The sequence below is a fragment of the Lissotriton helveticus genome, chromosome 1_1, assembly GCF_964261635.1.
Source record: "Lissotriton helveticus chromosome 1_1, aLisHel1.1, whole genome shotgun sequence".
NCBI lineage: Eukaryota > Metazoa > Chordata > Amphibia > Caudata > Salamandridae > Lissotriton > Lissotriton helveticus.
In genome coordinates this window covers 2091097431-2091120600 of record NC_136057.1, presented here as the reverse complement: position 1 = coordinate 2091120600, position 23170 = coordinate 2091097431, and the positions used below count along the sequence as shown (strand labels likewise).

The 23170-nt window shown below is 40.4% G+C and overlaps 1 protein-coding gene across 1 annotated transcript in view; it reads right to left on the bottom strand.

Moving 5' to 3' along the window:
• The window catches only part of LOC144756177 (vitellogenin-A2-like), a 60128-nt gene extending 43568 nt beyond the window's left edge, over positions 1-16560 (bottom strand). Inside the window, exons 1-11 of the mRNA XM_078645766.1 lie at positions 16456-16560; positions 16172-16192; positions 15898-16049; positions 14158-14409; positions 12309-12470; positions 12071-12219; positions 9435-9585; positions 6119-6276; positions 5867-6032; positions 3758-3883; positions 1888-2106 (exon numbers count right to left, since the gene is read on the bottom strand). Coding sequence (XP_078501892.1) covers positions 1888-2106; positions 3758-3883; positions 5867-6032; positions 6119-6276; positions 9435-9585; positions 12071-12219; positions 12309-12470; positions 14158-14409; positions 15898-16049; positions 16172-16192; positions 16456-16495 — 1596 coding nt within the window. The 5' untranslated portion in view covers positions 16496-16560. The remainder of the gene's footprint in view (positions 1-1887; positions 2107-3757; positions 3884-5866; positions 6033-6118; positions 6277-9434; positions 9586-12070; positions 12220-12308; positions 12471-14157; positions 14410-15897; positions 16050-16171; positions 16193-16455) is intronic.
• Positions 16561-23170: the final 6610 nt, after the last annotated feature.

Genomic DNA, 23170 nt, shown 5'->3' with positions numbered 1-23170 from the left:
CCTGATCAGTTATTTCTTCATCTGTGTAAGATGATATCAGGATGGCGGACATACAACCATCAATACTTGTCTAACTTTCAAACCATCTATCTTCAGTGCAACAACTACAACAGAATCACAAGGTGCTATGAATATTCAACTACTATTAAAAAGATTTAGGTGAAATACTCAATGTACCTCATATGAAGCAACAAATTGTAATCAGAAGTTTTATTTTCAAAATGTGCAAGTGATAAGAAGTGGCAGAGTATCAGTGAAGTAGACACACTCTATTCGAGATGTGTACTCCAACAGCACCTTTACCATTCTCAAGGAGTGAACCTGCAGATATGTTAATGTGCCTGAGCCTGTAAAGCTCTGGCCATGAGAATCAATATGTTAACTTGAAACAATTACCATAGAACACAGTGTATTCCCTCTAAATTCATATTTCTGGTCTTTGTTACAAACCTTATCTTAAGTAAAGCAGACCTTTGTGGAACAACATCGGAAACCCTGCATGTAAAACTGTCAGGTCAGTAATGTGAGGCATCATAATATCAGGATGGGGATTTTCTAAAACTTAGAGACTTCATATACATAGGGTTAGGAAGATTTTGTGGGAAAAAGTATGAAAATTGGAATGCTTCATAGGGAATGGCTATTTTTATCTGAGATATAACCACATTTGTGCACCAGAGGCCTTTTCTTATATTATAATTTAAATTAATGATGAAATATTTATGTAAGTGAAACATTGGGAAATCTGGTGTTACTTTAGTAGATGAACCAAAGTGGGTCAATCACTTCTGGTGGTATGAGTAAAACGTATAATAAAGAAATATAAAAACTATATTTAGAATGCAGTTACCTATTGTGTGTCTCCATAATGGTGAAAAGCCTATTACAAAATAAGCTGCTGCCTATCAAATGTTGACAGAAATAAGATACAATCTATTTTCCCACTGGATCTCCATTAAATTACACTTAGAAGGCACCTGATTCTGACAAGAGACTTCTGCAGCCCTCAGGTTTTGTTTATGATATTTTATATCAGAAAACATTACTGAACTAAAAATTGTCCACTTCTTAGAAAATCTTCCTGAATACCAGACATAGAGAACGACTTTGTAACCATCAATCCAGTGAAGCATGTGAGTATATTAAATTACATCAATGTGGAATAAATGTATACTTTCTTTGTTCAACTCATATTAGGTTTAACATATGTGGTCTATTTTCTTTTGTGTTGCTTTATAAGAAGGCAGACCTAATGTAAAATTGCTTCCAAAGTGCCTGAAGAATGAACATCTTTTTCTGTAGACTCTTTACACTCATATTGTGGTGTGCCTATAGAATTCCACTACTTTGGTACTACAAAGACCTTCCATGGAAGGCTAAATTTAATCTTATTGCTAGGGACATACAATAGATCAATGAATGCTTCCTTCGCTAACTAACGATAGTTAATGGTAAATCTGAGATATCTTAAAGTCACTCTCCATCTGGGCTATATACTGACATCAGAATGTGATATTGGAAATTTTACGAAAACGTGTGCAGATTAAAGTCACACACATACACGTTTGATGGCATACCCACTTGAATGCGCTATTTGAACAACATTTGGAAAGACATCTATGGGAGAGCACCACCTATTTGTTAAGACAATAAATCAGTGCACAAAGCAACACATAAATTACATTATTAATTGTATTTTGTATAAATATGAAACTTCTGAGTTCTTCTAGGGTTTTTTATGGTGATCGTATGTAGGCAAACAAACCAACTGAAATGGATATTGAATCACATATTGTGCTCAGGGTGAGCTATACAATTATTCTTTTGATTCTGCTATGCATCTTAGTATGATGGTTGTTTTGATGAATCTCGCTCCTTCTTTCTTACCCTTCTTGGATCCTCCTTCACAATGTTCCTCAAAGCCATCACTGCATCAGTCTGGATCCTGACAGGCAGCTGATAAGCGCTGGAGGAGAATCCTGGCAAGAACTTCTGGATCCGCTTGATACTGGCCGGCTGTCCTGCATTTCCAAGAGCCTTCAGAGCCAGTGACATGTCCTCTTCATGGGCATTGCTGGCCGCTTCAGCTGCCAAGTCATGTAGAGGCTGAAAAAGAAACACATCTAATGCTCATCATTTTGCCACTTTTCCACTCCTAGGTTCTCTTTCCTATTCTTTATTTGTACCTTCTTTTTTTGGATTAAATTAATTTACCCATAATTCTGTCACCCTGTCTAATGACCTCTCTGTCTCACTTTCTTCCTCTTACCATAATCCAAATGAGAGTTGGTTTGTGTTTCTGTAGTTCTTACTTCCCTATTGCCATAGTAGTGAATAACTGGGCTTCAAATCCAGTTTGCAAGCTAAGGGCTCTTCTCGAAAGCCATAAATAACATCTACATCTCCATGCAGTGAACCTATTGTTAACATTGCTCTACATAAAGTACAAATATCCATAATAATGTTTGATTTATAACCCTAAGAAAGAGGAAAATATATTCTGATACAGAGACACCCAGGTTCTACATGAGCAATGGTCTATTGGACATGGGCAATGCACGTAGGAGAATTCTTTCCATTGGTTGAATTTGAGCACTAGTGTGCGCAAATGACTGGCACTGGCTAAATTGTGACAAGTAATATTGAGTGTCACGACCGTTTGGAAAGGGAACCTTGCTTCATTCACGCACGGAACTTTGTTGAAGCACACGCTCAAGAAAGTATTATACGAAGCTGGTTTTTTTCAAGCGCCAGATGGTGCCAAAGGATGCCGTCACCATCCATTATTGGAATTTTGGGTCAAGTCATTTATGAACCGCTAGAGTGGGCATTCATCAACTTCTTTCAACAGCTTTACTTATTTTAAAACTGATCTTGTGGCGTTTTCAGAATAGAGGTTTCTGGTCACGACTGTTTGGAAAGGGAACCTTGCTTCATTCATGCACGGAACTTTGTTGCAGCACACGCTCAAGAAAGGATTATATGAAGCTGGAGTGGGCATCAATAAACAACTTTTGACAGCTTCATCAACTACTTTCTTTGAAACTGATCTTGTGGCTTTTTTGGTCCTGAAGAGAATCCCATGAACATAGGGATTTGAAACGCGTAGACCACGTTTTTTTTGCCAAACAGTGGTTTTGTTGATTAGGCTTGTTTGTGTTGTGCCCAATTAATGTAACTGTTCCATTGGTTGTACATTAGTGTAAATATTGTACAGGGTACATTTATAGAAAAAATCTTTTTGTAAGTTAATCACAGCTTTGTTAGGCATTGTAGGTGCTTTCTAGGCGGATTACTTGTCCCACCCCTTTTTGCACCAAGGAGGTTGAATGGGTATGGTGTTGTGTAGAGTGAATGTGTTTGGAAGTATAGGAATGCAAGTGGATTGATTATTGGTTTTTGTGTTGAAATGTATTCACAATTTATTTTTTGGTCATCACATTTAGTCATGTGTTCCCTTTTGGAGGAAAGAAATTGAAAAAGATTCTGTGCTATTGAAATAAGAGCTACTAATGAGCTTACGGTGTATTGCTTTATGGCTCTTGCACCCTTGGTTGAAATATTGAAAACATTGAACCAGTATTGGCATTTTTCTTGTTGTTTGTTAAATTGTGGTAGGACATAAAATGGTCAGAGATGCTGTTTTACCATATTAATGCACATACTTCAGTGCATAGATTGACTAAAGCACACCGATTGTGTTTATGAAAGAAATATGTAAAACTATTCTCCTTGTCAATACTGAAAAGTTACTCACGGATAGAGCTTCCTCGGGACAGGAAGAATGAGCACCACAGTACTTGTTCACCATGGACCCGTATGCCAGGATCGCTGCCATGTATACGACAGGGGATTTCTGATGTTCTGCCTCTTTGACTAAATCCTGCAAGGTTATGGACAGAGGTTAATCACTGGAAGTTTGTAGACTGTGTTTATTTTATACACCAAACATGGTTTGGACATTTCACAACATTTGTCCAATTATGGAGAATAGGGTTAAAAAGTAAAAGATGGCTAACACATTACAAAAAACACGTCATTGAGGTATATCATACAGATCACTCAGCACTCTACATAACAACAATTTATCAAGTGATTTTACAAGAGAGGACTTTACATGTCCCTAAGGGCCATTTGTTGAACTTCATACACTAGTGGCACAGAGGCTAGACAGCTACGGATATATTAGTGAGCCAACATGTTATGGGTGTGTAATAGCAACGACAGGGTGATTTTAAAAGTCAACGGTGGCATGAAGGTATGGCATACGCAGGTACAACATGATCACAATTTGAATTTCACGGGTTTGTAATAGTACCAAATACATAAAATGCTAGATAAAAACATCAAAGTACACAATTAAACACAAACAATCTTTGTAGAGTGAAGAATTTAGAATGTTGATCCGAAGTGTGACATTTTTCACAAATTGTATCAGACACCGATATGATGGATAGAATGCTATAAATAATCTCAGGCAGAGCAAATCTCTTGGGGGCCATATTCCAGTCCAGTGTTTTCCATGTACTATGCCAATCTAGCAGAAGCCAATCAAATGAAAATGAGCCCTGATCCTGTTTCAATGGGAAAAGTTCAGTCCAAACTGCCAGACAGTCCCCGATGACATAATCAACCCCAGACAAGTTGAAGTGCCATAGTGGCAGAAAAAAGATTTGGGTTGCTTGTGTTCTCATTCAGAGGGGACCTGGCTAGAAGCTCAAGCGCGATTATTCTTACTGGAACAGGACTAATATATACATGCATAAGGCTGGTCTCTATCTGAAGTGGAGTAGTAGGGAAAACATAATGGACTGGAATGCAACTCAATCGCTTATCAGTTGCTGTGGCTTTTTACAAGTGTTCCATCCCTCCTCACCTTTGTTTTTTCCTCTATACATTGTCTTAAATACTTAAGGAATATCCAGTTTTGGTCCCATGCCCATTGTGCCATGGGATTGAAGGTATACCTCATTGACAAGGCCTAAATAGGCCAAAACTTGTCTGGGATTGTATGTGTTCTCATACAGACCATGCCTCAGAGTTTGTGCATTGTTATTCCTATTCAAGCAGCCCCAGAGCTAATTTGGACGTCTTAAATTGCATACTGGGCTGAAAATCATAGACTGGAATGCAGCCCAAAAGATTCACAGTGGCTGTGACTTTTTGCAATCACTCCACCTATCGCCTTGTTGTTTTTTTCCTTTTTAATATTTTTTTAATTGGACACTACAATAGTTAAATTTTAGCTGCAATGAAGTGATAACAAAATTAGATGACATTTTTACACTGAACACTCAATGTTACCGCAGTATGTACTGCTAGTATGCCCTGTAACAAACTGAAATATTCGATCAGGAAAACAAACGCCACCTGGTCTCTTCACAGACGATCAAAGTTCAACAGAACATAGGAGAAGGGAAGTCATATCAACCACAGATGGAAGGGTAAGCAGACTCTAAATTGTCATTGAAATGGAAAAGATATCTGTAGCTGTTGGTGACTCAAAACGTGACTTTAAAATTAACTGTGGTCGAGTGTCCTTGGAGAACTATGCATCCCTACTATTGTTCCTGTTATTTTGATGTAAATAGGATCAAAGACAGGGTACCAATCAAAAAAGTGCTGCAGTTTGTTTGTACATCAGCAGAGGCACCATTTCTGTGACACTATTGGATGGTATTCTACATGTGAAATAATGGTGGGCCAAGGCCCCAGTTTGAGGAGGCCTTAAGAGGGGACATTTGGTTGTTTTATCATGCATTTGACTTCCCTTCTAAGTCATACTACACTGTCCGCCATAACTGCACAATGTCCACTATGTCCACTAACATGAGAGAACAACATGATAAAACTTTATTAGACTTACTTGAGCCACTTGCAAGGTCTGGTGATCTGCTCTGGTGAACTGGACAGCTAGAGTGACAGCCTGGGCTGCCTCCCTGGGGCTCAGCTCCTGGTTGTGGATCTTCTGCTTAATAACCTTCAGTGCATCAATGGTTCCCACCGCTGGGATGGCATTCAGCAACCAGCGCCTGCATGTAGGATACAAATCCCAGGTGTTAGGCAGATACAATTCTAGTATTACAAGCCATTGGTTGACATAATAACAGCAAATCACCTGTACTGAGGTCTGTGCGCAAACTGCTTCCATATGGCTTGGATATTTTCATAGTTTGCTGCTCGAAGAATCTGGGTGAGCTGTAGGAATTTGGCAGGAGCATCAGCATGTACCTGTTGTTGGTTATTCTGCACTAAATGCTGGAGGGTTTCTGCAACCTGTACCAAAAAATAAAATAGGTGGATTTTTTTTTTTTTTAATTTATGGAAAGTATCATGAAACATATTGTGCCATATCTTTCAAGAAGCTAGAGGAAAGGAGTATATTCGCAAATTTTAAGTTGTTAAATTGCTAAAGATAGTTCTTCATGCCTCTTCTCTCACACTACATCTATAAGGACATTCATCCCTGTTTAATTAGTTTCTGTGTCATTTTGGGTTTCCTAGCATTATCTAGAGATGGAGCACTAGAGGGGCAGCGTGCATCAGAGGGACAAACAACAAATGGTATTTATGATATGAAACAGAGAGATAAAAACAGAAGATGGAAAATCTTCAGTGGCATCATTGAATAATCGTTTGTTTTTTCCAAACTGTCCCAGGAAAATCGTTTGAATTCTGAAAGTAATTAATCGCAGGTATTGTTCTATTTTCTCCTACACAATATAACCATGGTGTGGGAAATTTCTTGTGGGACTATCCTCCAGATTTGTCTTTAAATATTTGGAATTACATCATCATCCAATGCTTAATCAGACCGTGGTGATCAAAACATTCCTACTGTCTAAAATGTGCAGTGCCTATAACTCCTCTGCCTCTCCCACTGGTATTACTTTCTATTTGTGGGCTCTTAGATGGTATTAGTACAATGTCTAATTTATAGAGGCAAAGTGTCTAGAAGTACGTTTTGTGCACGACTGTATTTCCAAATAACGTATGGATTACAGAACAAAGTCAATCAGTGTACGACCTGTAAAATGCTTTTGATTGATGCTAAATGGCTGAGCTTAAAGATTTTTCTATCTATACCAATTATAATCTATGATCATATTGGCCAGCGTTTACCACAGTACAGCACTCTGACTGGTTGGTGATTAAAAAAATGTCTAAAAAATAAATAAGTGAGAGTGTTTTCTCGAGCAAATATCTGAATTGTTACTCAAACGTAGGCACAGCCAGTGCCATAGAAGGTCTGCGCACAAAGGGAACAATACTTTGTTGGGCTGAATGCTAATGGAGGCTCAGTTTGGTCCCATTGATCAATCACTAGCAATAAATCAAGAATGAAGGTATTTGTGCGTGGAGTGAACAGACGGAGGATTAGCTTTAGGGTTAGAATGGGTGTACATTTGACATGAGAGAGGCATGGGAACATAAGTTGGATGTTGATGTGTCCAGAGTGAGTACAAACTGCCAACTCTGAATTCAATAATCAGTAGATGCAATGTAGGTAGGCATTGAGGAAGTCCTATTAGTCTTATATGGTGCCTGGGTGGGGGGGGGGCAGACCTGGTCTTTAGGGTTAGATATGATTCTTTAAGAGATACAGGGAATTACATACTTGTGTGCTATTACAGATTTTCCAAGCATTCGAAAGGGACATCTGGGGGTAAATGACTCAATATACCTTAAAGCCAAAGCAGACATCAGTAAACAAAGAACTTTCTACAATACTTATTGGTGATGATTTGTAATGAAGTGCAACTGGTTGAAAGTACATGTTCCTTTATCAGGCATGGCTTCCATAGTAAACCTCTACTGTTTAAACCAGATTTCAAATCTGGTAACTCACTGCTATGACATAGCAAAAGTTGATAAGAAAACCCGTTATCCACCATTGCTACATTATAAAGGATGTTCAGACCAGGCTGACAGGGCTGTCTTAAAGCCTGCCAGCACAGTTCTGCTTGCTTGCTTTGGCTGAAGGCAGAGAGCACAGCTGCAGGAGTAGAAACATAGGTGGGGTTGGGGTGGGAGTTAGTTAAGGATGGCCAGTAAGCTATTTTTCCATATTTGGGTCTGGGATTGGAGGGCATGCTCCCCTATTACTCCTCTGCCCCGTGGGTAGCAGTGATAAGCAGGGGCAGATGCTTTTAGGTGCCATCCATTACTTTATAGATGGATAATTGTGAGTTACAGAGATGTTATTCTCAGAACCCCTGAGTGAACAAAATCCCTGTAAAACACAGTTACTCATCTATGTGTCTATATGCTATGTATGTTTCCATTGGAGGCATCTATTGTGAATACCAGATTCTAAATCTGATTATTCACAGCTATGATGTAGCAATTGTGAGAAATAAAGGTTGATTCCCACAGTTTCGACCCCTAAAGTAAGTCCACACTGCTCTGACAGGCCTCTCTGCAAGCCAGTTAGTGCAGCACTTGGTCTGGCCCACCTTTGAGAGGATGGGGAGTGGAAGTACACAGAGCTTGTTGGAAGTTGGTAGCAGGTGGCCAGATATTCCCTTTTTACATTTGGACATTTGGGAGAGGGGGAGAGGCCATGTTATGTACGCTTCCCCAATTACTCCTCTGCCCCTTTGTAGTTGATGAAAGCAGGGTCAAATGATTTTGGACACCATACATAACATACCATATAAACTGAATATAAAAGTATATATGGGTATAAAATGAATAACAGAGATCTTTTTCACCTCAGTGTTCTGAGTGACATCATACACAATTTGACAGTTTCTTTTGCTGTCTACTCAATGCCACTCAGAACACCTCAGTGAGAAACATTCCAGTTGTACTATGTTACCCAAATATAATTCTATGAAAAATGTTTTTTCAAGTGCACAAAATGCGATTCTGTATCCTATTATTGAATCACATTTTGCATTTGTGATTCGATATTTGGAAGGGGCTTCCCTTCCAAATACTAAATCAATATGGTATGTATTACTGTTTTGCAATAGCATTCTGGTTGCAATTCAGTAATACTTTTCCCGCCAGTTTAAAACTGGTGGTAACCCATTTGCAAATATGGAGGGGTCCCTAAGGGACCCCTTCCTTGTTGAGAATGTAAATATAAATACTTAAAAAATGAAACCTTTTTTTCTTTTGAAACACATATCATTTTCCTTAAAGGAAAACAGACTACATTTAAAAGAAAAAAGATTGCTTAGTTAAAAAGCAGTGACAAGCATGGGGGTCTGCTGATCTCTGCCGGCCATCATCCCAGTGATGGCAGTGACTCCTAATGGGTCGCAAACTGCAACTTACCTCCTTTATATGTATAAGGTATGTCGATTTGCAACTCACAAGCAATCCCTAAATGAAACTTTATGAGTTTCATTAATTAGGAGTTCCTAATTGCGATTCAGAGAGAATTTAAATGTCACATGCACACTGATATATTGAGATTTACATACTTGGGTTTCAGGACTCCTTGTCTTCACTAACTGAATAGGCATTTGAAATATTTCAGAAGCGAACTGGTACTGAAGACCACCGCGGTTCTGTAGCTCAGTCTGAGGAGCATTCACTCGATTGCTTTTCGTTTCAACAAAGGTGAGCACTTGCCTGAAAGAAAGATGAATAGAAAATGTATTAGCTCCCTATTTGTCTTGTCAAGAACCCTAGCTTGCAAACGATCAGGTAAGCAGGGGTCCTAAAATGCCATGTGCTTGGAGTCTGCCATTCCAGACATTATACATGCACATATTTGGACCTCGGAATACAGACTGAAAATAAAAGGTTTTTGTGCTGATCTGATGAGGGCAGATGTTCATCTCATCCTACTTCCTAATGGACCTTTTTGGGATAGTAGATGCTCATTGTCTTCATCACTGAGAAGTTTAATTTTCTCTGGCCCTACTCAGACGTTGCATCAGCCCAGATTCTCTCACAGTTATGAACATATATAGATGCGAGGCCAGCGCTTTAGCCTAAGATTCAAACATTGCTCTGTTTGACTTCATTACATAGCTATGATTTGATGAGCTAAGAATCTGGATTTTATTTTCCGAACCACCTTTCACTTTCTATGTACAGCTCTATGTTGTGAAAGATATCTTCGGCTTGAAACCTTTCAATCTTTCCTCCTTCATTGTAACCTATCTGAAGGAGAAGATCCGGTGATATAGAGAGATGCTAAAAATCATTTTAGAGATACTACAATAAACAGTTATGGTTGTATATTAACATAACTGTGTCAATGATTTACAGAGACACACCCCAGCAGAAAGTTGAAGGACAACACTTTACAAGCAAAAATCAAGCCAGTTTTCTGCTAGATAATGGTTATAAATCTGCTAATGCTTTTTTGAAGAAAGTACCATGGACATTATTTCATCAGGTGTAGCGGAAGGGACATCCTGAATACTTTCGACCACAACGGTCATCACATACATTGACTGTTTGTCTCAAATCGAACCCCTCAACAGACTTATGTTTGCTGCCAAGTGCCTGAGGAAAAGTCAGTGAGTGGAAGCTATGAAAGGTAAATAGGGCTCACGGAGCCTTGTTTACTTTCTTTTGGTTTTAATCCTAGTATAATATAAGAGCCTGAGATAGCAAGGACAGAGCCAGGGGTGGCATGCAATAGGTAGATGCTGCAAACCTTGGCTAGCTTAAAATGATGTCAATGGACAACAGCTTCATGAATTAAAAAGATGAATCAGAATTCATATGTTGGGGAAATCTTGTTATACTCTCAACAGTTATCCAATGTATAAAGCAAACTCAAGGGCAATATTTTTTATTTCTTGTAGTAAAATCAACTCACATAGCTAAAAAACAAAAGGCTCTCCTCTATGCCTTTAAATTCATTTGTATTGCTTGCTCTCTGAAATTATGCAATACCAAAGTGATCATTAATTCTGCAAATCAAAAACTTGCCATTGTGGCACTAAACCACTGAGGCAGGTGTTGACAAACCCTTTTCAACTGTCACTCAATTCTTGACATGTGTAATTTTACAAATGTCCTCTAGAAAGCATTAGCTTCATCGAAACACACATTTAAATCTCAGACATATTCTAACAAGACTTAGACCAAACATCCTTTGCCTTCCAAGACTCAACCTCCAATAGTACAAAGAACCATGCACTGTAGAAAAGTTCCTGCCTTTCTGTTAGCAATAAATGTGTGGAATACAGTCATCGCCAGTGGACTCATTACCTTTTGTAGTGTTATTCTTTGCTTACAGCTGTTTGGCACAATATGTGTGGCTTCATGGAGTTTTAAGGCTCCGTATTTTGTCCTTATGATGTACCAGATGATTACTGAGAGAACAGACAGGCAGTTTAGCTGTTTCTAAAATATCAAACTGTCTTTCTGAGCTCAAGTTCAAAGTGGCTTGGTGTCTCATAGCTTGCCTGTTGGAAGAACAATGGGCAAACCCCATTCTCATTTTAGTATGCCTTGGAACATATAAGATGTTTTTGGGGGTGATCATCTGGATAGTACTCTATGATATAACCAGTCGAGCTAAGTAGTAGCATTTAGGAGCCAAGCCAATTTCATTGATCTGGTATGGCTATTGGCAAGAATAAAATAAAAAAAGAATCAAACAAAGTTGACTTGTGGCTTAAAAGCTATTGCCACAGTATTGATATATCTGAGGCATTAGATAGGATATAAAAGCAAGTGTAAACACATGCTCTTTCCATAATCAAATCATAAGGCCATGAAGGTGGAGATGTCATTTCTCCTTTCACTGGCAGACAGACAATTGTTTTTATGGGGATAAAACCGGTGCTAAGAGAAGGGAATTAAGGGTAGCGGATTCTATAAAAGGAAGAATCTATCTATTGATAAATATTGATTTTTTTGTGTTCAAGTTTAATGTGCAAGCTCTTAAACATTTATGGTTTCTCGGTCCATGTTGTTCCTGGTCTATTAAACATATTGAATAGCTGTTTCACTAAACATAAATTCATTTTGAATTGGAATTGCTAAATTCCTGATTAACACTGCTATGATCCTTTGGACACTTGACATGTAATTTTGTGATGATCCTGCACAAAACAGCACCCACAGAGATTGATGAATATAAGACACCCACCTAGCTTCCATTACAGCTGCACCATAGAGTTCATAGAAGGGGGAGAACTGATAAACCTGTCGTGCAGTCACTTCAGTGATTAGAGCGCCACCATCTCTGGGCTTCATCTTGTAAGTATATGTTGCCGCCCTTCTTAGATTCTTTACCATCTATAAAAGTATAGAAGCAGATAAAATGATCATGGAGAGGTACGATATTAAAAGTCAAATTTGAGTCTACATATGTGACAAGCATGTACCTTCTGCCAAGAATCGCTTTTCTCCATGTAAGCCATGCCGATGTTCTTTTCCACTTTATCCTGACAGTTGTTCAGGTCTCTGGATTTCACAACGATGATTCTATCTGTTCTCTTGTCTTCTTGGATCACATACCTTGTGTGGCAGACACCGGTGACACCAGACTGTGGAAATTAGCAGCAGAGACAATCAAAATTGCTAGGTGGTGGTCTGGGTCCTTATATGAACATATTCAGATAAGGTAAGATTTGCCAATTATCAAAGGTTTCTGCTGTAAGTAGCCCATCACTCGATTCAACCTACTGATCTGCAGGCCATAACAGCAATGGGTGATATCTTGATTTGCTGCAAGCTGAATGTTCTATGAAAACCATCTAGAATTAATTTTACTGACTCTTAAGGGAGGACACCATACCTCTTTCATATGTGTGAGTAATACAAACAAGTGTCCTTACTTCACTTCCATTCTATGGAGTCTGCATCAGTTACCCTTGGACGCAAGGTGTTGAGAAAATCAACCGTCTTGTTTCTAGTAAAATAGGGTTAGCATCTCCATCATGAATGTTGCTTAAACTTTGGAGTCTAAGTATATCTAGGTCCACCTGAGTCAGGCACTTTGGAAATTAGAAACACATTCTTTTGAAAGCACAAAACTCAAAGAGTACCTTGCTATCTTTCTCTTTGTAATGCATATATTTAACAAGGACCCCCTGAATACAAAGAATTGTAGTTCCTAGACCAGGGAAAACAAATGAGTGATAGGTATCAATCTAGGCAACAACCATAGTAGACATAGGAAGGGACTGAGCTACAACAATAGTTTTTAGAAAAATTGTACAATTTTATTCAGAATTATTAACACAGCTTTAAGTTCATGTAATACAGTCAATTTCAATTTTAAAAGAGGCAAATATATCACAATAAAAATAAACAATCAAGGTATCATAAAAATTTCCATTCAATTAGATGGATGGATACACGTAAGAATAAACAATTAGAAAAATATATAAACAAGGTGGCAAATTTTATCTCAAAATGTGCCACCTTGTTTATATATTGAATAAAATTGTACAATTTTTCTAAAAACTATTGTTGTAGCTCAGTCCCTTCCTATGTCTACTATGGTTGTTGCCTAGATTGATACCTATCACTCATCTTTCTCTTTGTATGCAGGAATCAATTTTCTCTGCAAGTTTTCTGCTTTTAAATATTATTATCGAGTGCATTAGTCTGAATGACTCCATAAAAGCAAACAAAGACTACAACTCTTAGAACTCACTAGATTAGCAAAACACAGAGCATGTTCTGCCAATGTGAAACACGATGGAAACAATACATTAGGACAGTCTTTGCAGGCGTGCCTTTATCACTCTGGAGAAAAAATGTGAGGACTTCTTCTCAACACTGTTTCAGAAGGTCAAAATATCTCCTAGAACGTTGATCAACAGTTTTATACTTTAGAGATATCATCATCACACAACACCATCCATGAACCTAGTTGGAAACAATGAGAAAGACATCCAATGTGTTGTTGACCAGGTTCCCATTTAACATCAAATGATGTCATGGAAGCTATAGGAGGTGTAGATACTGGACATTGTAAGTGAAGGTGTACTTTCACCAGACACATTTGTTAAGTTTGGGAAAGAAATAAGATTTTTTTTAAACTAACCTCACAACACTCAGACATCAGCATTTTTATATCTTGGAGGGAGCCTTTACCACACTTTGTAGGTGGCTTTATAGATTTGTTCATGCCACTTAAATATATATTTAAGATTGTATTGTCACATGGTGTCACTAATAGATCTCAATATTGCTAACAACCGTTTTAAAATAATTGACACTAACCTCTTGCAAGTCATAGACATTTTGTGTTTTCTTGATGGTGACCTGCAGCATGTTCACGATTCCTCTGTAAATGTTAAGTATAGTTTCAGAAACACCATCTGGGGCGTACATGTGTCCTACACGTCCATTGCTGTACTCAAACTTCACAGGTCTGCTCAGCTGAGCAGCAATGCTTTGTGTCAGCTTTGAGGAACGAGTGAATGGATCCTTGGGCCAGATGCCATTGTATTCTTTGATTTCCGTAGAGGTGATCTGGAAAAAAAAATAGTTATTGTTAGTATCTTTGAAAGGTACTGCTATGTCTCATGAAGACAATACCATTAGAAACTTAGATGCTAAGTGCATCCTGTAGAATATTGAGGTTCTTGATTTACCCATGATATGTGCACCTATGTACTACACGTTGTACCTATGTATTACACAGTGCACTACTGTCTGTAATACTGATCACTTTGCGCATACCTAGTTCATTCCCACCAAGTTCTGGCTGCCATTGCCACCCCAATCCAACTGAAAACAAAATAAACATCATCCTGTCAAGTTTGTACACCACCCTCAGCATTTTCCAATCTTTCAACTCCAAAATATTGAAGAATAAAATATGGTGTCCTGCCATATGTCCAAATCACCCTCTCTTTATTGCCCCTCCCAACTACACCCAAATATATCAAATGCACTATCTGGTGTTCTGCCACTCTTTGTGCCTTCCCCACCCCACTTGAAGCTGTGCCTTAGGGTAGGCGCAGCGCCAGTAGTGGCTCTCTGAAAGCCACATCAGCACATACTGAATCCCCTGCCCGCTGTGGGTCTCTGCAGACTTGCAGCTGACCACGAAGATGTTGGCTGGGGAGTGACAGAGCACGACCTTAGTTCCTCCACCTCCCTCAGGTTTATGGAGACCCAACAGAAGTGGGAGAAGCCTAGTGACAAAGAAGAGCATTATGTGCCATTCTGCTGCCTCGCTCAATCTCTGGTGACCTGGGTAAGGTGAAGAAACACCAGGAAAGCAAACACAGCCACTGGTGACATAGCAGAGAAACAACAACCTAATGAATGAATGAGTGGGATTTGTTTAGCGGACTCTGAAGAGTGTCCAGGTGCTAACAGGCAGAGACGAGGTGCGCAAACCCACAGCGGAGAACTTACCAGGCTTGAAGTTTTTGGGGAAAGTGAGCTCAGAAGAGATCCAGCACAAGCCTCGAGGAAGCTCAATACAGGCCTTAGCAGCCAGGAAGGAGAAGGCTTTGCCACCCCTTGAGATAGGCTTACAGCGACGCATACCCAAAAGCGAAGCAGAGCAGAGTGCAGCGCTCTGGAGGGAATATACTGACTGAATCTCCTCCAAATGACCAGGACTGGAAAGGAACTCTGCCCTGTGAACCATCGCTGTGAACGTATTACTGTGATATCAAAGCAGCGAATCATTACTGTCCGGTTGGACCCAAGATATGTTTTTATGTTGATATTTATACTTGTATTGACCATGGAGCCAGTAGGTCTTTTATCATGATGAAAGGTACAGTGGGGACAATACTGTCTTTTAATAAAGAAGATTAAAACTAATTTTAAATGATGCAATTGCTATTAAATGAAGAGTCGTTCCACTGGCAACGTTGGCTAAGTCTGCCATATTAGTTTAACTCTGAAAGAAAATGCTATGATTGTAGGAGGGCCTCCTCCCACTGCCCCCCCCCCTGTGCCACGTCATCACTGTGCGCTACACACTGTGTTAGTTCTTACCCTGAGGAGATAGGCCTTCTGAGCGAATCCACTGATCTCCACCTTGCAGTTCAGTTTTATTCCAGATCTGGCCAGGCCAGCCTCCGGTAATCCATTCAGGATAATGGCCTCGTACTGGAAGACGTAGGTCTTACTTTCACTGAAGACGGGTTCTGCAAGAAAACATAGAGCTGAGCACAGAGAAGAACATTTCACCTGACATTGACGCAAGGTAATGAGATGCAGTGAGGTCATTACAGGTGAACACACCACTTATACCAACAAAGGTACATACCATAGTTGGACTGCTCGCTGCCTGTGGGAGGAATACAAACAGGAAAGGTGAGAAGCAGCTTAGAAAGAACCAGATTCATAAAAGGTTAACAGTATAATGAAGGTCACTACATTAAATAAATGAGGCTTCTTTCACTGTCCTACTATTCACTCTACCACAAGCGCTCTGGAAGAAACATTTAGATTTAATAATTCTATTAAAAACGATATAAAATACAATTAAAAGAAAGATTTTCTATCCATCCCCACAAGTTTCCATTGAAAAGAGCAGAAGTGCGAGCTTACCCACAAGAGCAACCAGAAGGGCTAGAATGACTCCCCTCATGGTGGCGGTGGATGGAGGTGAGTGGTTGTGCTGCTGCTTTTATAGCCGGGAAAGGGGAGTGTGTGGCTATCTACCAGCTGATTCTAGCTGATGCGTCAGTTTTTTATCACTCACGACAAACATTGTTTTCACCTACAATGATATCGATCTCTAGCTGGAAATAAAGATGCAGAAAGGCTTGACATAGCTAGTATTATTCTACATATTGTATACACTAAAATAATTCAAATGTACTTTTGGAAAGATTTATAAAAAGTGATTGGTTGTCAGACAGCGATGAAATAAATGAATATGTGGTTATGCTGATGAGATTCACTGGAGGTTTTTGGCAGGTCTTACTGTACACCTATGAACGGTTGTGATGACCTTGCTCTGGTCATTCTGACTCGACCGACAGATCTTATCTAAATGATAGTGAGTCTGAGCACTGTGCAAACCTCATGATGACATCAGAGTAGACAGTTGCCCCAGGAATGTCTTATTTTCCACATTAACGGATTTGTGTGAATGCAGTGATGTGCTGTGACACCTTCCTTGGTTTATATATAACATTAATGTGTGGATTAATGCTGCATGCTCCTGGATCTGTCGCTTAGTGCAGCTGCCTCTTTTTACACCATAAGGCACAGGCAGTGAGGTCACTGCTGGAAGGCAGATATGATATATAAAAAGCCCCCTATGCCTGTGTATATATTTGCATCCAAGTCCTTATCAGACTGTAGTCATGTCAATGCTACTCCTCTGTAATAGAAAACAGCATCACTATCATATTAATGTATTGCTGTGCAGGTGTGGTGCACAACACCTGCTGCCAGAGCCAGACCAGGGACAGTGGGAAGAGCAGCTGCATAAGCACATCACCAAGTGCCACTTATACAATTAGCATTCACGGGCTTGATATGATAAGGAGCGATCAGTGTCAGATTATGAATAAAATGCCCGCCTTGAGTTCAATGTAAGAGGGCAGCAATTCATCTGCACATTGGCAATCATTTTACACATCGAAATTCACTTGCTTTAAACTATCTTCAACAAGTCGGAGGCTGCTTTTGGTCATATCTTTTTCACTGTACATATTCCAAATGTATTCTATAAAAGTGTAACAAGAAACTCACTTCCTTGTAAGAGTTACTTACCCAGCATTGTGGGGTGAGGGGTGAGTGGTGAGTAAGGAGGTATCCACAAGTATGATATATATTGTAACAGGTACATTATCCCCTTGCATTACCGTGCAAGGCATAACATAGTCCTCTGCCTCTACAGTGGTATTCTTGATTTAGCCTCATTCCTCTGTAGGGCCACATATTTCCTCTGTGGCTTGAAATAGGCTTTCCGCCTTATATACCTCACTCCCATAATTCACCCTCAGTTAGAACCATGGTCATAGACCTCAATATCAAGAAAGCACTAGTAATATTGCTGCCCTATATATCAGCAAGCAGACGAAAAATGCTAGTGAGCTTAAAGAATTTATCTTAGTAATATGTTCCTGTTGATGTATTCCCTGAGATAGTTCATGCGACTGTCAGCAAATAGCAGCCAATGCTGCATTACTATGCCACTCCTGAAATACGGGAATAAGGGGGGGCATTTTACAGAAAAGTGTCGCTATATAGAGATCAAGGGAGCGCTGAACAGTGGGCGAGGCCTAGGAATACGTGCCGTTTAATCTAGGGTGTGCGGGCTCTTTGAAGATATGTCTGCTCGGTTTGTTCAAAATTGATGTTGAAGTACAGATACTTACACTCCATCGAAAGCGCGAATGACAAGCATTAGCATAATAACACAACGCGTTTAAGTAAAAGTACAAATGAGTAGTTTCTAACAAAGGCAAGTACGAATGCACATTCTTTGGAAGCACATTTGGCAACATGAGAATATGCCCTTTGGTTACGAACAAACAGTTGAGCATGGGCATAATTTTGCATAATTTTGAATATTCATTAGAATGTAGTATCTGATTTACTAAATGCTGAAAAACATCACATAAAGAGTGAGAGTTTGATGGTTTTTAATTGAATTCATGACTAAGGAACATAGATATGGATTTAAATACTAGAGGCATGCGATTGAATTGTGATTAAAATTAAAGACTGGAAACCACCAGTTTTATAATGAGTAGGGCTAGAGTACGTGGTTACTCAAGGCAGGACAAGTGTTAAGTGATGTATGGCAATGTTGATAACTCACATCCAGCAAAAATACAAAGCTGGAAGTTCATTTTAATATGTAAAATAAGTCCCTTTACCCTCCTCCAAGGTGACACATCTTTATTTTATAGGCACAAAGATTGACTCTAAGAAGAAGGGATTAATACGTCGCCTTCTCACTTTCACACCCCGGTCCTGAAGAAAGCCCACTGATCATTTTGACGATAAGGGCTGAAACATGTCGACCTTTTAGACCACGAAAATAGGTAGCGTAGAGAACCCTAAAAACTCTCTGAACGCATACCAGGAATATTTTCACCATAATTAACTCGAATCCAGAACAATAAATTCACCTTCTGGCTGTCCGAGTTATTTTAAACTTCACCACCTTCACAAATCACTGGACACTACTGCACATAACCTTGGATGACTACCTCCTGGTGGAGGCTGCATACAAATTAACCCTGTGATTATGCAGACACCCGAGTGCCATAGCGGAGAATCAAGATATACCGCTATTTACGACAACAACTCGAGTGCATGAGGGTTTTTTACCGAGGGACGTACTAAATACCTGAGGAATCCAGGTTGACAGGACAAGTGATCCACCCCCCAATTGATTGAAAGAGTCCATTATATTCCTACAACTTTCCTGCAGGCTCAGTGCTCAGGGTTTGCAATGGATCAACCAGCGTTTATTTATTTTATTTATTTATTTGCATGTTTATATAGCGCTATGAATAAACTCCCGTAGGAGTATCTCCGCGCTGCAGACAACCGGTACAGAAACTGATAAAAGAAGCAATGAAGTTAAAAAGTGCTGTGAAGCTCCTATAAGCCTACAGAGGTGCCAGTTAAAATAAACTAAACAGAAAAGTTTTCAAGTATTTTCTGAATTGAAGGTGGTTATGGCATTGCCTCAAAGAGAGAGGGAGTGAGTTCCAGAGGTTGGGACCTACTACAGACAGAGCCCTGCCACCTAGCCTAGATTTAGTTATCTTAAGGACACTCAATAACAACTGGTCGCTGGATCTAAGGGCACGAGTGGGGACATAAGGAACAAATTTATTCGCCAAATACTCTGGTCCTAATTGATTGAGGCCTTTATGAATAATGCAGCAGGTCTTAAACTTCACTCGTTGGCGTATTGGTAACCAGTGAAGTTTATGAGGTAACGGTTTGGAGGAGGATCTGGGGGGTGCATTTAGCACCAACCTAGCTGCTGTATTTTGCACCACCTGTAGACGATCCAAAACCTCTTCACTTGCACCTGCCAGAAGACCATAACAATAATCAAGCCGGCTGATAACCAGAGCCTGAACTAAGGTTTTCCTATGGGAGTCAGGGAGGAAGGGAAAGATTCTACGGAGTAGACCAATCACATGGAAGCAAGATCCCACAGTAGTATTGACATTTTGCTTCATGGTCAGCTCCGGCTCCAATCTAACTCCCAAGTTCTTGATTATTGTTTTAGGCTCAGGAACTGGGCCCAAATCAGGAGGCCACCAATCGGGGGACCATTGGACCCTGGCTTCCCCGAAGAGCATCACCTCTGTCTTTCCAACATTACATTGAAGAAAGTTGGAAGACATCCACCTTGCAACTACCTTCATCCCATCGGAAAAAGATTGTATAATTTCCGGGGTAAGTTGTTTAAAAGGGAAGAGCAGCTGCGTATCATCAGCGTAGGACACTGGGCAGAATCCAAAAGCTCTAGTAACATCTGCCAAGGGAGCCACATAGGTATTAAATAAGGTCGGGCTCAGACAGGAACCCTGCGGGACCCCCTTGGTAATGTTAACTTCCTCCGACTTGAACTCACCCATGGTGACAGATTGGGTGCGGTTGGAGAGAAAGCTTTTGATCCAGTCCAGTGCCCTACCGCCGATTCCACTCACAGACAGTCATTCGATCAAGATGGTGTGGGAAATCGTATCGAACGCTGCCGATAAGTCTAGCAGCACCAGGACAACAGAGTAACCCCTGTCCTGGTACAGCCGTAGGTCGTCTGTTATCGACAGCAAGGCCGTTTCAGTGCTGAATTTAGGCCTAAAACCTGACTGCGAGGGATCGAGACTACCAGATTGTTCTAGGTAGGTGGATAGGTGCTTGTTGGTGTGCTTTTCGATGATTTTCCCTAGAAATGGCAAAAGGGAAATGGGCCTCAGGTTAGACATGTTGGTCCAAGGAATAGATGTATTCTTCCTAATGGGTCTAACTAGGGCTTTTTTCCAGCACAGTGGAACAACTCCAGATGTAAGTGATAAGTTGACCAGTCTCTGAACATCAGGACCTAGTGTACTCCCTAGCGGACCCATAAGTCTGGCTGGGAGCAGGTCTGCCGGGCTTCCACTTTTGATATCAGAAAACAGTTTCTGAACCTCTATCAGCGATATTTCGGGAAAATCATTAAAAGAGTAGATATTGATGGGTGCTGTCAAAGTGTGGTTATCTTGGCTAATTATATCAGGGCTAAGTACCTCTATTTTGTTATAGATGGCATCAATTTTTTCTGAAAAGAAACAGGAAATACTATCACAGAGATGTTGTGACGCCATGTCAGCACTTTCACAAGCTGTTGGTTTCAGAAATGTGTTGACAATCTGATATAAAACTTTTGAATCATTGCCAGCTGCTTCTAGCTGAGCAGTAACATGATTTTTCCGTGCTGATCGTATGGCTTTATGATAGATGTTGAGATTATTTCTGTAATAGATTTTATCTTCCTCCCTGGAGGATTTTCTCCATGTCTTTTCAGACTTTCTAGCCAGGCGTTTGAGACTGCGTAGTTCCTCTGAATACCAGACCTCTTGTTTCCTGGCAAGGCTTGTTTTAAAAGTCTTTATCGGGGCAATGTGTTGTACTGCAGCATCAACTGCAAGATCCCAATTTGAAAGAGCAATGTTTTTTTCATCTGTACAAACAATTGGAGGCGGGAGGTATTTTTGTACAAAATTAACAAGACACATGCCAGTGGTAACAGCTGCTACAACTGGCGACCCCTATATGGAGATCCATCTCCAACTGGACACCAATCACAACTGAAGACACCGCCTCAAGCATAGAAGGTATCTCCACGAGGCCCCCACCGACCCCTGCCCTTCTCACTGCTTCCACAGAGCTACGGCCGCCATCGCACACGAACTACAACGCACCATCAACACCACCTTCACAGTAGGCACCTTCCCAGATGATTGGAAGCACGCAAAAGTCAGACCCCTGCTCAAGAAATCCACGGCTGACCCCAATGACTAAATAACTACCGATCCATCTCGCTCCTCCCCTTCACAGCCAAAGTTGCAGAGAAGACAGTCAACAGGGAACTGACACGATTCATCGAAGAGAACGCATCCTCAACCCTTCCCAATCCGGATTCCCAAGCAACCACAGCAGCGAGACTGCCCTACTCCCTGCCACAGATGACATCCGCACCCTCCTGGACCAGAGCCACTCCATAGCACTCATCCTACTCGACCTATCAGCGGCCTTCAACACAGTCCTCCACCACATACTAGCCACCAGACTACACAATGCCGGCATACAGGGAACAGCCTTGGAATGGATCTGATCATTCTTCACCAGAAGAAGCCAAAGGATCAGACTGCCACCCTTCCTCTCCGATCCCATGAAAATCACCTGTGGAGTCCACAAGGTTCGCCTCTGAGCCCAACCCCTTTCAACATCTATATGGCCCCCCTCTCTGCCATCTCCCACATCGCAGCCAAGACCTGGAATGAGCTACCGGCAGACATCAGACGCCCCCTTCCCTGAACACCTTCATGAAGACCCTTAAGACCTGGCTCTTCGGCTAAGCAGCCCTTCTGACCCCACCACCCCCCAACGCCTTGAGACCCTCACTGGTGAGGAGTGCGCTTATAATCCCCCTGATTGATTGATGGATTGAGGGTAGACAATGTAATCTCCTTTTTTCTGCCCATCACCACCAGGTAAAACCTGGCAGTGAATGACAGGCAATAGTAATAATAACCCTTTGGCCCTGTGAGAAAGATCTCAGGGTGTTTTTCAGAAACAAATTCCTATTCAGTGTAATGGTTTGGAGGAACTGATGGCAACCACCGACAAAACATTTTGCACTTAGAAGGAAATTCTCAAGGTACAGTGATGACCACTGGAGTGGTGGTCATTTCTAAACTGCATTGGATTTTCTCACTTGTATGATGCAAATTAGGTTGCTGCACTGTGTTACATGAAAAATGAGTAAATCCAGTTTTAGGCTTAGGTTTGTTTCTTGTGAGTATACTCAGACTGTCTGGAGCACACCGTATATGTTTCCATGCACAGTAGCAATAATGTATGTATAAAAGGCAAGCATTCTCATGTTGTGATATGGACTACAAGGTCCGAGTTTATTGCCAAGTTTGATATACTGTTTGTTCCTTTGTAATATGAATAAAGATAGTTCTAATGTGCTGCTGTATACAGATGTGTAGATCTTGTCATGAGGTGTGCAAAACTTATATAATAGGGTCCTTTTAATAATTAGACTGGCAGTATTGCAAATATG